This window comes from Camellia sinensis, chromosome 3, assembly GCF_055761805.1.
Source record: "Camellia sinensis isolate YWXY chromosome 3, ASM5576180v1, whole genome shotgun sequence".
Classification (NCBI taxonomy): Eukaryota; Viridiplantae; Streptophyta; class Magnoliopsida; order Ericales; family Theaceae; genus Camellia; species Camellia sinensis.
The window spans coordinates 90,232,413-90,251,692 of record NC_138963.1 but is presented as its reverse complement, the minus strand read 5'-3'; the positions used below and the strand labels follow the sequence as shown (position 1 = coordinate 90,251,692).

General features: G+C 30.1%; 1 protein-coding gene and 1 long non-coding RNA gene across 3 annotated transcripts; one reads left to right on the top strand and one right to left on the bottom strand.

The window, feature by feature from the left end:
* Positions 1–3,353: 3,353 nt before the first annotated feature.
* On the bottom strand, positions 3,354–5,128 carry LOC145821059 (uncharacterized). Its single transcript, XR_014363099.1, has 2 exons — positions 4,712–5,128; positions 3,354–3,757 (listed from the first exon to the last, which is right to left on the bottom strand). It is a non-coding gene; the product is annotated as an uncharacterized LOC145821059 (long non-coding RNA).
* An 8,385-nt stretch (positions 5,129–13,513) lies between these two features.
* LOC114273334 (uncharacterized) lies at positions 13,514–19,032 on the top strand. Of its 2 annotated transcripts, XM_082920346.1 has the most exons (3): positions 13,514–16,147; positions 16,359–16,746; positions 18,712–19,032. In XM_082920346.1, exons 1-3 carry the CDS (start codon positions 13,606–13,608, stop codon positions 18,752–18,754), a joined length of 2,973 nt encoding a protein of 990 aa, XP_082776472.1. In that variant the 5' UTR covers positions 13,514–13,605; the 3' UTR covers positions 18,755–19,032. The 2 variants fall into 2 exon arrangements, with proteins under 2 accessions (XP_082776472.1, XP_082776471.1); XM_082920345.1 differs by lacking the exon at positions 18,712–19,032 and having other exon boundaries at positions 16,359–18,704.
* Positions 19,033–19,280: the final 248 nt, after the last annotated feature.

The following is a 19,280-nucleotide window of genomic DNA, read 5'->3' as shown; positions in this document are numbered from 1 at the left end:
TATTATCTTAGACGCTTCTATGATCATTACATACTATCTTGTGATGTTTGATGGTTCATGAAGCACGCCCATCTCTTCCTTGAAGTAACTTCATGATAGGAAATAGGTTGTTATTCGTTGTGCTTATTAAAGCTTTTTTCCTATCAATTCTAAGATCATCATGCAACAACTTTGCGGTAGTTGATGATTTTGAGAAGCGAATCTGCCCCTTCATTGAATAAGTGCATGATAGGGAAGGGTAGAAGAGAGAAATATCCTTTGGAAATCCTCTATCTTGCTCTGTCTCAAGTCTGTTGCAACAGGTTTTTCTCCAAAAATAGTGGCCGGTTAGCCATTCTTCTGTACGGCCGACCAGTTAATCAGGCCGACCGACCAACTTTTTGTACGACAGTGGTGATTATTTTCAACAAAATAGAGTAGTTCCTGAGGCCAAAACAGAGCTATTTTCTGGCTGCAAACAGGGCAGTTTCTGGCAACAAGTAGAGAGGTTTTTCCAGAGGATATTCTTTCTCATGAGCATGCGATTCCTCAACTCTCTTTCAATTCCTTTTGTAAATAATTAATTAATTCATTCGGATTTATAATAATTAGTTAATTAGGACATTCAGACCCTCTTGTAAAGAGGGCGAGTTTGTAACACTTGATGTATGCCTTTCAACTTCCATTTCTTTCTCCCTTTTATTTACATGCTTACCATAGTTGTATAGCATCATATTTTTTTTTTTTATCATTTCTATGCCTTGTATCCATTTTTCATGCATTAAGGTTTGGCTCATCATGTTTGATGTCATTATCATTTCCTACTTGATTATGTGCGCTACCTTATACTTTGAGTTGATTCACATGTCATGTTAGTAGCTGAATCTAATAGTTGCATTTTGTATGCGTTGCATTAGTCATTTTGCATATTAGGATCATGCATTTTTTTTTCTAACTATCTTCTTTTTCTTGGCTTGCCACGGTTGAGTACTAGGTGAGCATTTTCGCTTTAGCATATCATGTGTGTCTTTGTTACCATGATGAACATTCTACCATGAGGCTATGTGCTTACTTGAAATAACTCTTTGAATGCCTGTGGATAGAGGCTATTTTGCTTATATTGGAGATGACTTTGATCATTGTTTATACGAGCTCATTTTTTCTTTTAAGTTGTGCGTATTTAAAACTCTTTTAAAAATTGCATAAAATCAAGGCATTTCCAAAGTGAGTAACATAGTCTATACTTGATTGCCTCACATAGTAATGTTAGCATAATAATTAGAATATGAGCATATAATATTTATAAAATTCACATCATGATTTCATAGAGACCGATCTTTGATCAAGTGAAGGGGGTGCTCAATTCATGACCTTTCCCCCCCTCATACCTAAGTTCCCGAATTGAGACACTTTGGTTATGATGGACAAGTGGCCTTTGGCACGAGCCACGGGTTTCCTAATTTTTCCAAAAATATTAGGTGGCGACTCTGAAATCTGGCAATGCAGTCCATTTTTGGCATCTCTGGTGATTAATGGATTTTTCTAAGATGTGCGGGTTTTGGACTCTCATTCATTTTTTCCTATTTCACACTGCACTTGTAAAATCAGATTCAGAAAAACATGAGTCCGAACTATAGGGCAATCGGATATGATAGCCCTATAGTTCGGACTCCCGTGGTTCTGAATCTGGTTTCACAAGTGTAATGTGAAACAGAAAAAAAACACAAATGAGAGTCTAAATTGGTCAAATCTTTAGAAAATCCACCAGAGATGCCAAAAATGGACTACATTGCCAGATTTCAAAGTCGCTACCTAAATATTTTTGGAAATTTAAGAAACCCGTGACTTGTGCCAAAGGCCACTTGTCCGTCATAACTAAAGTGTCTCGGCTCGAGAACTTAGGTATGAGAGGAGAAGGTCATGAATTGAGCACCCTACTCACCCAATTGAAGATCGGTTTCTACTAATCATGATGTGATTTTTATCAAACATTATATGCTCATGTTCTAATTATTACTATTTTCCTTTTATGGTTGGCACACAAGACAGTATATATGTGTTGCGTGGACTTAATATATTGCACTTTGTTTGTTGTGGGTTTTTATTTTAATGCTTCAAGGTACTAATAACATTGACTTCCTATTTAATGATAAGGTGCCGCACGATCAACCTTACTATTTTCCTTCTATGGTAGGCACACAAGACAGTATGTATATACCGGTACGTGTTCAATATATGACTACACATATTTTAATATATGACTACAATTTTAGATTGGTCAATATGTTTGTGGACAATATTTGTAATATGTACTTTGTTTTTATAGGCATGGGTTAGCCCAATGCAAACGGCAGACAATATTGGAAGCACATCTCGTACTCAATCAGGAATGGTCAATAATATAAGCAATCAAAGTTTGACAGCAACATTAACGTTTGTTGACTTGAATATAGATGTGGAACCAAATGCCCCATATTTATTTATTTTTTTATTTAAGTTTTGCACTAGTAATTGTATGACATTCATATATAAACTTCGGATCCAAATGTTGGCTTCATTTTGTGGCAATTTGTGTTTGGTTCATTTATTTAACCAACAATGGAAGTATGTTTTGTGTCTGTGTTGGCAGTATATTTTGCACAATGGATGTATTATGGCTACAGTTTGTTGGGTTCATTTATTCAATGTTGGCTTCATTCATTTATCCAATTTGTCTCATATGTTTTTGGGCATTGTCAAACAGTGGATCTTGAAGTGAGAAATTTTTTGAGAATGACACAATTAGGAAAGAAATGTAGGCCTCGTTGTGGTTTGCTAAACTTGTAGATTGTGGTTTGCTGAAGTTGCTAATTTTTTAGAATTATACAATTTGATATGTTTTTGGCCATTGCTAACCAGTGGATCTTGAAGTGAGAAAAATTTTGAGAACATATTAGGCAGCCATTGTCAACTCAGATTTGCTAATCTTGGTAGCCATCTATTTTTGGCCATTGCCTGATCTGGTTTGCTAAACTTGTAGGCCTGATCTGTTTTTGGCCATCAGGCAGCCATTGTCAGCTCAGATTTGCTAATCTTGGCAGCCATTTATTTTGTGGCCATTGCCTGATCTGGTTTGCTAAACTTGTAGGCCTAATCTGTTTTTGGCCATCATACAGCCATTGTCAGTTCAGATTTGCTAATCTTGGCAGCCATCTATTTTTGACCATTGCCTGATCTGGTTTGCTAAACTTGTATGCTTGATATGTTTTTGGCCATTGCCAGCCAAAAGGATATGATTTCAATTATTGGCACTAATTGTTGAAAAAATCCTTCAAATTTGGAAAATGACTGGTTGAAGACATTCACAAAACATACATCATTCACAACACATACTTCATCTTGGCAGCCATTATTCACAAAACATACTTCATCTTGGCAGCCACCTGATTTTAGTCATTTACATCATTCAGTACAAAAGGATACAAAATACGAAACAAGTTTTTTATTACATTCATGAAATTCGTTAGAACGTTAGAGAGTGAGTGATTTATATGATAAAGTGCAAAAAGACACAAAAAACAATGACATAAATCATAATTTTGAAGTGCTTCTCCATCCTTTGAAGCCTTCTACCATGCTCATGAATTTCATTGTCCATCTCACAAAGCCTTCTCCTTATATCGTTTAATTATTCTGTTTTTATAGCTTTCCGAGGTCTAACATTGGAATGGATTGTGGAGCTAGTGTTGTCATCATCTTCATCTACGAATTTGAAGTAATTACAGTGTTCCTTATGACTCTACAATACAGAAGAATTAGTTAATCAAATCACATAAATAACTTTGTACACAGTAAAAGATCAAATTCTATAATAAATACTTACATATTTCGATGGGTAAACAAAGAACAAACATCCTTGGTTTTCATTGTCATTCGTGCATACAATATACATCGCCGCAATTCTTCCACAATCACACAATCTTGGTTTTAATCTTATATTGCTATTATTAGTAGAAGAAGAAGCCATAGTTTTGTAATAACAGATTTATAACAGTTTTACAAATTTATAATAGATTTCAACACAGATTTATAAGTTATTATAACAGATTTACAAATTTGAAAACAGATTTCAACACAGATTTTCAGATTTACACATTTGAAAACATATTTGATTGTTTATATTTTTACAGATTTGAAGCAAATCTGAAAACAGATGTATGAACTTAATTTTATAGATTTCAACAGATGTATACAGATTAAAGCCAAACAAACAGATGTATTTCACCAAACAGATTTCAAGGCAAACCAAACAGATTTCAAGCAATACCAAATTAAAGCCAAAAAAAAAAAAAAAACAAACAGACATATACAGATTTCAACATAGATTAGATTGTTTATAATTTTACAAATTTGAAGCAAAACTTGTGTATTTTACCAAACAGATGCGTATTTCATGCAAACATATGTATGAACTTAATTTTACCGATTTCAACAGATGTATGCAGATTAAAGCCACAAATTTCAAGGCAAACCAAACAGATTTCAAGCAATACTAAATTAAAGCCAAAAAAAAAAAAAAAACAAAAACAAACAGACATATACAAATTTCAACACAGATTAAACGCAAATCTCAAACCCTAACACATCACAAATTAAAGCCAAATCCCAAACCCTAACACAAATTGAAAGCAAAATCCCAACCTAAACCGTCCATATCGACTAATTTCTACAGAAATTGAAGCCAAATGTAAACCTTAGTTTTGCGATTTTTGGTTTACCTCAGATTCCTTTTCGTTCATTGTTGCTGTCGCAGGCCGTTGTTTGTCCTCTGTCGTCATTCGTCTTGCTTCGTCGTCGTTCGTCCTCCTACTGCGACCAAAGAGCGATGGAAAGGTTTATCGGAGATGGAAGGGATGAGAGAGATCTCTGGAATGAGAGGGATGCGTATAGAGAGATGTGAGGGTTATTCATTCTTCCGCGACTAGAGAGCGATGGGTAGGTTTTCCAGAGATGAGAGAGATCTATGGAATGAGAGGGATCAGTAGAGAGAAAGGTGAGAGTATTTCAATCCTTTTTTTGTTTCGAGAATATAGTAGAAGAGAGGAGGAGAGGAAAGCCAAAGAGATAGAGAGGAGAGAGAAAACTGTACTTTTGAGCCAGTCGAGCCCAACACTTTTGAGCTATGGAGCATTTTCCTGGAACAATTATTTCCATTTTGTACATGTGTCTATTGATGCCGGATAAAACTGATTATTTTTTTTACCGATTGACTTACAAAATTAATGGTTAAAATCATTGTTATAGGCCCAGATGGAATCTACAAAATAGAGTTGAAAAAGTTTTATAGATAGTTATATCTAGAGGAACCATTTCCGTGATGTATAACTAGGAAGGCAAAAAAATTTGCATAAATTATGTAAATGGTCGCTATAATTTATATGATGTATTAATTTGGTTCTTATTATTTAATTTGTTTAATTTTGTCCCTTTATTTAATGAATTGTGGGATATTGGTCTAATAAATAACGACCGTTAGGTTTGATGGACGAAACTCGAAAGATGTGTTAATTTGGTTCCTGTAGTTTACACGATGTGTCAATTTAGTCCCAGTCAAAATTGTACAAATTAAAACATGGACCAAATTGAAATATCGTGTAAATTATAAGGACCAAATTGACATATCGTTTGAGATTTCGTTCACTAAATCTAATAGCCCGTTATTTATTGGATTAATATGACACAATCTGTTAAATTAAGGGACAAAATCGAATAAATTAAAACAATATGGATCAAATTGACACATCTTGTACATTACATGGACCATTTGCATAATTTACCCAAAACATTTAAATACATGCCTTTTAAAGGGGTGTGTACATGAACTTTTCTTACATTTTATCATACTCTTTTTGTTCCAAATTATTTGTTCAACACAAAAAATGAGAATTTAAAAATAATTTATCCTCATACTAAAATTTTTAATTTTTTCAACAGTTGAAAGAACTCATTAAACTTTTAATTTGTATAAAAAAAATAAAAAATTTTAACATAAAAATATATATTTTTTAATTTCTTAATATGTTGAACAAATAATTTGAGATGGAGATAATATGATTCAAAGGGTAAATTACAGACATATCGTAATAGTTGGACTTAATTTTCATTAAGTCCTATCAATTCGTCAGTAAAAGTTGATTCTATTTGAATCGTCACAAAAAATACTTTTTGTAATGACTTTCTGAATTTGATGCTAAAAATTGACAATTAATAACATTTTTGTAATGATTTTCTAAATCTGTTGCTAAAAATTTATAATTAACGACGTCTTTCGATGAAGAATCTTTCAAATTGCTAAAACCAACAATTAATGACATTTTTATTTATTTATAAAAACACTACTAATTATTACATAACCAATTAGCCAATAAGTTCACTTAATGGAACCATAAAAATGATATATAAATCTACTTTCTAAACATATTTTTTAGATCCAATGATATATAAGTAATATGATTATTTATTGATTGAAAAGATATAAAAGAGAATGTTAACTTAAATATTTTAATGGATTGTCAGATCATTAAATTTGAAAATTAAATTTAATTTTTGAATTGTATAATTAATGTCCTTCTCAAAATTCATAGATAGAACCTTTCCACACTCTTGAAGAAAAAACGGTGGTACTACATGTATCAATTAATGTACACACTAGGATACCAACTAGCAGGAGTGTAGGCAGTGTATGCCCAGGGGGGACACGCGGCCCCCTCAAGTTTTGATAATTATATTGGTACCCCTATATATATATATATATTATATCATATATATTTTCTATAAAATTATAATAATATCCCTTCTTCAAATTTGTCCCTCTATTATAAATTTTCTTTCTAATTACAATGAACCTCCTAAAATAAGTCCTTCTATTATACACCTCCAAAAGGGGTGTACCATATACTAGTTATTACTTTATGATATTGATATTATAAATTTTCATGACCAAATTATTTTCATTCATAACTAAAATGACTACTATATAAATTATAACCAAACAATACATCTTCAATTATAACCAAAAATAAAAAAATAAAAATAAAAATAAAATAAAATAAAATTTACAATAAGTCATAACAAATATCAGAATGAGTTATTACAAATCATTACTTGATGTATAATCAAAGACCTCTTCAATCATAACCAAAATAACAACCACAAGAAATTAAAACTAAGTTATATCCAATACTATAATGTGTCATAACTAAAGACCACAAAGATCATAATTGTGACATATGATAGACATTTTTTTTTGCGGTGTGCTTTATAGAATTTCTTTACTAAAATTTATCATTTTTATCTCAACTTATCTTCTTTTTTAATTTTTCAATCTACATAAAATAGTTACTCCATAATATTTGTATAAAATTTAACCTCAAATCTTTTAATTTAAAATTCACATCTATCTAAATAAACTCTTAATATTTATATTTAGTAATATCTCAATGTTGTTTATTATGAGGAAAAAAAATAAAATCAATATTGTCATTAATTTGTGGCCACTCTTCACTGAATTTTTGACTCCGCCGCTGCCAATTAGTGTTATGCTATTATTATTGATCTCACCTATTATACAAATTATAAATATTTAAAATTTTTAAAAATATATCATATTATCTATTAATATATTAATTAATACATATAGTATTATTTAGGAAAAAAAAGTGCAAAGGCCTTTCCGGGAAAACTTACGAATTAATTAGGATAGAACCTTTCCACACTCTTGACGAAAAAAAAGGTGCAAAGAGTTTTCCGCTTAAGCTTACGAATTAATTAGGGTAGAACCAGTGGTGGAGTTACGTAGGGCTCAGGACGTCACGTGCCATCTGAGTTTTGGAATTTTTTTTTTTAAATAAAATAATTTATAAAAATATTATCTAAAGTAAATGTGACATTTTTAAAATTATGAGAATAATAATGGTTATTTTGATTGAAAATAAAGAAACTATGATAAGTCATATTTATTATCTACGAAAATTTCAATATAATGGTGATGTCTATTGACATGTAAACATAATTAATTTCAATAAAGATATTAAATTTATTGGATTATTAGTTACATTTGACATGTGGAGTATCCTCCATGTGTTTCTTTCTATTTATAACTAAAATGACCTAAATTATAATCAAGCAACACATCTTCAATTATAAAAAAAAAAAAAATTACAATAGGTCATAACTAATATCAGAATGAGTCATAACTAACTATTACTTGATGGTCATAACCAAAATAACAATTATAAAAAGTTATAACTAAAGACCACGGAGATCATAATTGCGACATATGATAGATACTTTTTTTGCGGTATGTTTTATAAAATTTCTCTATTAAAATATATCATTTCTCTCTCAATGTATCTTCTTTTTTAATTTTCCAATCCACCTATAAAATAGTTACTCCCTAATATTTATATAAAATTTAATCTCAAATCCTTTAATTTAAAATTCATATTTATCCAAATGAACTCTTAACATTTAAATTTAGTAATATCTTATTGTCGTTTATTATAAAAAAAATATAAATTAATATTGTTATTAATTTGTACCCCACTTTATTAAATTCATGAGTACGCTACTGGAGAGAACCTTTCCACACTCTTGAAGAAATTAAGCTTACGAATTAATTAGGGTAGAACCTTTCCACACTCTTGAAGAAAAAAAAAAGGTGCAAACACTTTTCCGCGAAAGCTTATGAATTACTCCAGTCGTTTCAAAAAATTAGTTTCATATTCTATTTTTTATTATTTTAAAATATTAATTTTTTTAAAAAATTAATGAATAAAATAATATCAATTTATTATTTTACCTTTTTTTTAAAATTCATTAATAATATAAAAAATATAATTATGACAATTGATATTCTCAAAAAATATATTATCAAAAGATAATTTTAAAAAATTAATATTTTAATAATTATATTGAAAAAAAAAGTTAAATTCTCCAAAAAAAAAAAATCATTATTTTAGAACGGATGGAGTGATTATGATTCATTCAAAGAAACTAATATCTCGTACTATTTGTGTGTCTCCAAAATTTCTAAGTCTATGTGCCGTTTTGGCAACGCAACAAAAAGTTGCGTCTTGAGCAACTTCCCAAAAACGCCAACCCTTGCAAAAACGCCACTGATCCCATTTGGGAAGACCCAAAAAAGTCATTTAAAAATTTACCAAACTACCCTATGAAACATTATAATTAATTAATTCAAAAAATTGTTGACATGCAAAAAGTAAGAATATTTTGGTCATTTTAGAGTGATGTGACACTTTTAAAAAATATTAAACCAAAAAGCAAAAAAATCAGCTTTTTACCAACTTCCCAAATCTCTTCCAAAAAAGTCAAAAAACTTGATAAAAAGCCAAAAGTTAACTTTTTACCAACTTCCCAAAACACTCCTATATATGCATCCCATTTTATAAGGTAGAGACATACATCCATTGATTTTCACATCATTAACGCAGTCTTGACTGTCTTCATCATCGTTTAGCCCTCGTTTGGCGTGAAACTATCAGATTAAAATAGTTACAAAAAAATTAAATAAAATAGGTTAAAAAGTTAATAAGATAAAATGTCATATCTAAATCATAATCATTTTATTTTTCCTCTCACAAAAATAAAAGAAGTCAAAAAATCCAACCCAATGATAATTCCAGGTTGAAATAGCCAAAAACTTAATCAACTTCCTAAATGAAACCTTAAAGAATTGAGATTGACGAACAAGCATGGGGGGGGCTTGTTTGGGAATAAATTTTTGAGCAAATTACACTTGTTGTCTTTATATTTTATCTCTTATATCATTTTGGTCCCTATACTTTCAATTGATTCGATTTTGACCCTTAATTTTAGAATTTGGGTCAATTGGGTCCAATTGATAATATCATTAATACTTTTAAGAAAAATTATCACTAAATTAGTTGAGGTTGAGTTAGATAAATTTATAATTTTGTCCTTAAAAATATGCCACATGACACTTATGTACATATTTTTCATAAAAAATGATAAGAGTTATAACTAATTAAACCAAATTGAGACAAATTCATAAATTCAGGGTCATAATCGAGTTAATTAAAATTATAGGGACTAAAATGACACAAGGACCAAAGTACAAGGACTATCGTTGTTATTTAGCCAATATATTTTTAGTAGTTTGTTGATTTTTTGGTTAAAATATGAGATAAAAAAATGAAAAATTAACTCATAAATCCCATATGAGATAATTTTGATTCATTTAGTCATAATTATTTTCTTATAAATCAATTTCTCCTTTTTGTTTTGGAAAGTTGTATTTATTTGATTTGGTGCCATTTGAGTTTAAGTGAATGTCTTTTTGTGATTTATTTTTTCAATTTTATGATTCATTTTTTTTGATGGAAATGGAAATGTGAACTGTGGAAGATTCTTTTTGGGAAGACTGGCGGCTGAAGTGCTGGTTGTCGAGCGTGAAAATTTGCATTCTTATCAGTGTGATTTTTTAGTATTACATTGAAATGTTACATTAGAGTGCTAAGTTTGGAAAAAATACACTAATAAGTTTTTGTGTGCTACATTGATTGGAGTATTACGTTTGAAAAAAATACACTAATAAATTTTTACATTAAGAAGTTTTTTTAGTATGTTATATTAGAGTCTTACGTTTAGGAAAAGCACACAAGGAGCTTTTGTGTGTTATATTGATTGAAGTGTTACGTTTGAGAAAAATATACTAAGGAGTTTTTTTTTTTTTTGGAATGTTACGTTATTACGTTTGAGAAAAGTATACTGATGAGTTTTTTAGTGTGTTACATTGAAATGTTACGTTTTTTGAATGTTACATTGGAGTGTTATGTTTGAGAAAAGCATACTAAGGATTTTTTTTTTTTTTGAAGTGTTACATTTAGTAATTTCAACATTATAAGAAAACATATATTTGTCTCTCAACACATAACACACTCGCGTTTATATTTGACCCTTTATGTAATTCACACTAGAATGAGAACTTTAGGTGTATAAGGAAAAATGGAGGACTAAATAGTTTATTAGATCACTATTTGAGATTGATTGGTATTTCATCCATAAAAAACTAATATATTTAGGAAAACTTTTTAATTTTTTATAAAAAAATATATAAAAAATAGAGTGAATAGAATTTTATTTTTTACTTTTAAATATTTGTTGACTATTGTCACGCCCCAAAATTTAGACAGTTAAATATTACATTAGGAGTAAATCCCAATTAATATTCCATCATCCAAATCGTAGGGGTGAAACAAAATTTAAATGTTCCCGTCTCCATAAGGTTTACTTAAATATCTATGAAAAAAAAAAAAAAATACAAGGGATCAAAAAAATTTAACAAATGCCAACCAAACTATCTATCATAAATTCATAACTATCCAATACCCCCAACATTAAAATAACAACAACTAGTCAAAACAACTTAAATAGTGTAAAGTTGGAAAATAACCCACGATGCCAAATTATCAAAATACTAAGGTCATAAAAAAAATAAATGAATAAATAAACTAATATCAACCCTAAACTCCAAAAAACAAAAGAAGTTCGAAAAACATATCAAACAACTATTTTAAATTTTAAATTTGCACATTATTAGCGACATATTTTAAATTTGCACATTATTAGCGACATATTTTAAATTTTCTTTCTAAAGGTAATGTTTTTTTTTTTGAATTTTTGTAACCAGTTTTTCATGACCCCTCATATAGTGGCTGGAATTGATCTCCTAACAATTATTTATTTGTTGAAAAATGATAAAAGCTCACTTTCTAAATTTAATAATGTGCAAATGATATGATTGGTTGATAATTAGAGAAGATTTGAGAGAGAGTGTTCCCTTAGATATTTTAATTGATTGTTACATTATTATATTTTAAAAGTTAGTCTAATTTTTAAACTTGAATAATAATATATTATTATTATTTTTTATTTTTTACTTTTTCAAACAAAAAAATTAACCCCTAAAATCTTTATACGTTGTAGGATCTTATCAATTGACCATATCTGCCAATGGTTTAATTCTTGCTCAAGGCAAGATTTCCACTCCCTTATGCAATACAATTGTACCCAAATATTATATATATATATATATATAATCTTTTTTAAAAATTCATTTTAAAAGATATTTAATTATGGGAAATCTCTTTTGAAATTATTCATGACTGCTAGTTCTAGAGTAAGATAATTCCAATAATAATCAAAATTAATCATCTAAATTTAATATGATTAAAAGTTATTATAAGTATTGGAAATCTCTATGTAAATTGTTTATGGCTGCTAGTCCGGAGTAGGATAATTCCAATAATAATCAGAATTAATCATCCAAATTTAATATGATTAAACGTTACTAGAAGTAGTGAATTCTATTACGTTTAATATACTATTATCATATAGATTTCAAAATAGGTAAATTACTAATAAGTTTTACTTTTGAGATTTATTACCTGCTAAAGTTCTATTGATAATTTTATTACTCTATTTTCTTTTTATGAATAAATTTATAGTGATAAATTTGTCAATCAAGACTTGTAAGTAAACAAGTCTAGTTAATAAGACTGATTGGTAAGTGTACTAAAATAAATACATGAATAATAGTTAAGTAATGATATGCAAATAAAAAAGTGATACAAAATTATACTGATTACTTTTTATTTTAAAACAAAACATATATAAAAATTAGTTTTATTTATCAAAATAACACTGATACATTATTCTTATGATTTTTTTTTTTTTTTTTTTTTTTTTTTTTTTTTTTTTTTTTTACATAATTTGTATATATGAAGAGAATTTTGCATGACAGTTATACAAATAACTGCTTATAATAATAAATTTATGTAATACCTTATTTGCAAATAGTAAGATTATGGTCCAGATCTGTTGTACTCTAAACAAAATTTCTTAGATATCCTTTAATCTTGTGCTTAGATTATGATCCATCTCTTTCATATGCATCGATCTGGAATGATCTTATTGGTCATCAATTTCCCAAAATTGAACGCAGAATTTCTAGTGAAGGATCCAAACCAAAACTATTGAAAGGAATTGCAATCAATTTGTTTGGTTTGAGTTTTCTAAATTCATTTATCAAAAAATTAAAATTTTCATTTTTCGTATTTTTTTATTTATACTGAATTTTTTTAATATTTTAAATAATGTTTTTTTTTAATTTTTACATATACCTAACATAAATATACACTTAAAAAGTATAATATTTGTGAAATTATTTTTAAAAAATTCACTAAATACCAAAAATATATAAAAATAAATAAATAATTCTTGTGTATTTATTAATTTTTTAAAATATTTTTTTTCACAAATATTTTACTATTTAGATACATCTAAGAAATGTGCATTTAAAAAAAATAAAAATTACTTAAAATTTAAAAAAATTCACTAAAACAAAAAAATACAAAAACTTAAAAACTCAATTTCTTAAAAAATTAAATTTAAAAAATTAAAACCAAACACAGTGAATAGAATTTTCAAACCCAACTAATAATTTTCCAAGTTCTATAATCTATAAATACCTCTCCATGCTCTTGCAGCTCTTTATCCCTCCACACAATTACTGTCTTTCATATTTCTATTAATAACAAGCCTATAATGACATTCTTGGCCAATACACTTCCCAACCAATTTCTTTCTTTCCGAGCCCTTTTACTCTGCCTCATCATCCTTGCATTGGCCACTTTTTTTGATTATGGTGCTTTTGCTTCTTCCTTAACTGGGAAACGAGTTGGGAAAGAAGGAAGTGAAACCATGGCTCTCTTGACGTGGAAAGCTAGCCTTCACAATGAAAGGCAAACTCTCCTGTCCTCGTGGGTTGGAAGCAACCATTGCAGTTGGGCTGGAATTCGTTGCAACAAGGCTGGTAGAGTTGCCCATATAGACCTTCACGGTTATGGTTTGAAAGGTACTCTTTCTAAACTTAATTTCTCATCCTTTCCTCATCTCCTTACCCTTGAACTTTTAAACAACTCACTTTATGGGACCATCCCCCCCCATATTGGTAGCCTTTGGAGACTCACCTACCTTAGCTTGGCTCACAACAATCTCTCTGGAACAATTCCGACCGAAATAGGCCAACTAACTAATCTAAGGATCTTGCCCCTGAATAGAAACCAAATCAGTGGCTCCATCCCTCGACAAATAGGATTGCTTAGCTCTCTCAATAAGCTTAGCTTGTCTACTAATAGTCTCACGGGTTCAATCCCTTCTGCAATTGGAAACTTGAGCAAATTAACCTTGCTGTACCTTTTTGACAACCAACTTTCTGGATCAATCCCTCAAGAAATTGGGATGGTGAGGTCTCTTCTTTATCTCAGTCTTTATGGGAACTATCTCACGGGTTCAATCCCTAGATCTATAGGGAACTTGGGCAACTTAACCACTTTGTACCTTTTCGACAACAGACTTTCTGGATCTATTCCCCCAGTGTTCAACAATCTGACACATTTGTCTGAGTTTCATATAGGTGAAAACATGATCAATAGTCATATCCCAGAAGGCCTATGCTTTAACGGATTGCTGGTTAATTTTACAGCAAATGATAATAATCTAATAGGTCCCATCCCAAAAAGCTTGAGAAATTGCTCTAGCTTATATAGAGTTAGGCTTGAAAGAAACCAACTTTCGGGAAATATATCAGAAGATTTTGGCATATACCCAAACTTGGATTACATTGATTTGAGTCATAACAATTTCTATGGTGAGGTATCCCAAAAATGGAAAAAGTGCCATAATTTAACTAGTCTCAAAATATCTAACAATAATATTTCTGGTGAGATACCACCTGAAATAACGGATTCAACTCAACTATGTCTCCTTGACCTCTCTTCAAATCACCTTGTTGGACAGATCCCAGTGAAATTAGGAAAGATGGTTTCACTGTTCAGCCTTAGTTTGGATGATAACCATCTAACAGGGAATATTCCTCTAGAATTCAGCAAGTTGTCCAATCTACAATATCTTAACTTGGCAAGAAATGATCTGAATGGTTCAATCCCTGGAGGACTAGGGGAGTGCAAGAAACTTTTGAACTTGAATTTGAGCAATAATAGATTTGGGGAAAGCATTCCTGTTGAAATAGGTCATATCCATCACCTTCAAAGTCTTGATCTTGGTCACAATTTGCTAATAGGTAAGATACCGCAGCAGATTGGAGAATTACAAATATTAGAAATACTAAATCTCTCCCATAATGAGCTCTCTGGTTCCATTCCATCATCTTTTGATAATATGTTAAGTTTGACATCGGTAGATGTATCTTTCAATCAGTTGGAGGGTCCTATTCCTAAAATGAAAGCCTTCCGTGATGCTCCATTTGAGGCACTCGAAGGTAATAAAGGTTTATGTGGTAATGCTACTGGTTTGAAAACTTGTCCAGCAAAAATGAACAATGGAGTAGCTAAGAAAAAGAGTAACAAAGTTGTGTTAATAATTGTTCTTCTTTTTGGATTTCTATTTCTTTCATTAATGGTTGTCAGAATAGTACTCTTGGTTTTTTGTAAAAAATATAGGAACACGGAAATTGAGCCAAGACGAGTAAATAACGAAAATTTGTTTGAAATTTGGAGCTATGATGGAAAAATGGTGTATGAAAGCATCATTGAAGCGACTGAAAACTTTAGTACCAAACATTGTGTTGGGGAGGGAGGATGCGGTACTGTTTACCGAGCTGATCTCACAAGTGGTCAGGTAGTTGCTGTGAAGAAACTTCATGTATCATCCGATGGTGACTTGACTAATTTGAAAGGCTTTGCGAGTGAGATCCATGCATTAACAAAGATTCGCCATCGCAATATTGTAAAACTTTATGGCTATTGTTCACACCCAAGGCACTCGTTTTTGGTTTATGAGTTCTTGGAAGGGGGAAGCTTGGGAAAGATATTGAGCACCAAGGATCATGTATTATACTTTGATTGGATTAAGAGAGTGAATGTTGTCAAAGATGTGGCAAATGCCTTGTCTTATATGCACGACGACTGTTCTCCAACAGTCATCCATCGAGACATATCAAGCAAGAATGTTTTGCTTGATTTAGAGTACGCAGCTCACATATCCGATTTCGGCACAGCTAGATTTATCAAGCCTGACTCATCCAATTGGACATCTTTTGCAGGGACCTTTGGGTACGCTGCTCCTGGTATGTTCATTTTATTTTGTCAATCATTGCATATTAAGAGATTTCTAATCTTGGATGTTTTTTCACTCGAATTGAATGGGTCATTGAACTTCTAATTGTTATTTTTCTATGGAACATGAGCATGTACATGTATCTTGCTTTTCTTTTTTCTTTTTCTGCCATCTTTTTTAATTACTATTTTCTTTTCTTGGTCATTTGTTTGATTTGGCAGAACTTGCTTATACAATGGAAGTGAATGAGAGGTGCGATGTTTATAGTTTTGGGGTTCTCACACTGGAAGTGATTATGGGGAAGCATCCGGGTGATCTAATCTACTCTCTGTCATCATCGTCATCTTCTTCCTCATCCACATCAACTGCGCATGGTATATTATTGAAGGACGTGTTGGATCAACGTCTCCCAGCACCCGAGAATCAAGTGGCAGAGCAAGTAGTTGTGGTTGCAAAACTAGCATTTGCATGTTTGCAAGCCAATCCACTATCTCGGCCAACCATGAGACAAGTTTCCATGAAGCTGTCACATGATCGAAAGTCACATCTGCAAAATGAATTCCACGTGATCACATTGGGACAACTGATATCAACTGCTCAACCTCTTGAGTATTTGCCTTCTATCCTTGGACTATATGTTCATGTTTTCCATTTTCTTCTTAGATTTTTCAAGTTCAACCCCCATTTCTAGTCTATTTTTCTGCTCTTTTATACTAATTAGCATTTTACAAAAACTTTTTAATGACTAATTTAAAACCATCTTAAATCTTCATGTTGGTGTATTTACTGGGTTGTTTTCATTGAATTTTTGCAAGCTTAATGAGTAGTTTCAATAAAAAATTTCTACTTATTTACCTGGAATTTATTCGACATTTGAGTTGCTCACATAATTTATACATTTATAAGCTCTAAATTCCACATTAGCTTTTCTACTCTTATTCTATATTTCGAACTTGCTTGCTCTGTTTTTCACAAAGTGGTGTAGTACTATGCAGGCAACTAATGCCCTTAGTCATCCAGTCTAATTGAAAGCCTCTTGAGGTAATTTGAGATCAAAATCGATAAATTTGATTGAGAAGTTTTTATTTTTTAATATTTTTTTATAATTTATTTTTTTTGTGACTTTGAGATGAAATTTTACTAATTAAATCTTCATATTTAAGTTTTGCTAACATTTTTTTTCTTCAATTGATAATATGGCCATTTATTGTTATTATAAAATATTTTTGAAACTGTCATCATCTAGTGATTTTAATTTTTAAAATTAAATAAAAAAATCAACAAATCCTTCCAAAGAAATTAATCAAACATGACTTGAATAGAAGAAAGCAAGCTAGAGAGAGGGGGTCGGTTTGGTTTGGTGTATCTTTTTTCCAACTTTCGAACCTTTTTTTTTTCTTTTTTTTGAGCTCCTTTTCTAATGAACTTTATTTTATTTTATTTTATTTTATTTGGATCAGGGCCTTCTTTTGTATATATATATATATATATATATATAAATGATAAATTACACTATCCTCCCTTGAGATTTTAAAAAAAAAATATTAGTTCCATTCTTTTGATATAATTATATTAATTTCTTTTTTAGTATTTTTTTATGGGACTCTTTCAGTATGATTAAAACCACTAAAACTAAAACCAATAGTGAGTAGATATTGAAATAAATAAATACAAATATACATTTTAGTGGAAAAGAGAAAATAACATTATTTTTTTATATTATTTATACAACTAACGAATTACTGGTAAAAAGCGGCCTAAGTGTTATGTAAATTAAAGCCTTAGGAAGGTCAGTGCAATTATGTTAAAAATGTGAAACTAAACATATTTTCTTCAAATCTCAAGAGAGGTGAGTGTAATTTACCAAAAACAAATGTAAGAATTATATGGAATCTTAATCATAACCTGTAGATTTTCAGAAAAAATCTAGGTCTTCTTGGGTCTATTTTTCCTTGTGAACCAGCATGGCTTTATTTTCCGAGATTTTTTTTTTTTTTTTTTTTTTTATAGTTATATAGGACCTTATTATATGGGATAATTACTATTAGGTCCTATTAATTGGATTTATTTACTCATAAATCTTAAGTGATTTTTTTTTTTTTTAAATACGCACTTGCCTCTTATTTTAATAATGAGAAAATTTTGAAACATTGTACATATATTTTGTATTTGTGAAATGATTATTTAGTACTCATAATGATACTAATAAATTTATTAAAGTGAAAAATGATTAGGACATTTTGACTTTTGCTTGTAAGTTTTGCTTAATGTTAGTTTGTTTGTGTTGGTTTGCATTAAAACATGATGCGGGAGGTGTAACTAGTTAAATTGTATTTTTTTAATAAATATTTTTACAGTAATAAATTTGATCCATCGAATCTATTAATGTATAGGCTTTCAAAAAATTAGGACCATACAAAATTAAGGCTTATAGCAAGGGTTTTATTGGCTTTATAGTTAAGCCACCCATGTTTCCATCTTTAATTTAATTTAATTTTATTTTCTTTCATGTTGCTTCCATTTCTTTCACAAGGTCATCTACTCATATTAATGATTTCATGTTCTGTTTGGAAGGATTAAAGACCACCAAGATCAAGACCAAGAGCTAATGAGTTAGAAGAAGCATTGGCTGGCGCACATATGGCTCTTAGAACTGATGTGTGCCTGACTGCTTGGACCTGCATAGTGTTATTGCAGCTTGTACTTAAAGGCTTTGAGTTGTTTTCTGTTTTGTCATTTGATTGTTTTTTAGTTGGTTCCTCACCAACTCGTGGGGATGTGCTTACATATGATTAGGTTTGCTCTTCAGTGTCAATTTAATTAGGATCGGGTAGTCTTGCTATGATGCAGTCTTGCACTCACAATTTTTTTCACTTTATTGATATTTTATTTGATTATATGCTAGTCTTCATCAATAAAATTTTCTCTTTTGTTGATAAAATAAATAAATAAATAAATAAGACAGCGGCTTTGTGATGGTGCTGTAACATAGGTATTTTATTTTATTTTTTTTCTCCAAGTTTTTCATTTGTCTTCCATAAATCTTTTCTTCAAATCCATAATCTATACATAACCATAGTTCCAATCACACAAGAAAAAGAATGGAAATAAGACACCTAAAGCCTTGGTATTGGATAAATGAA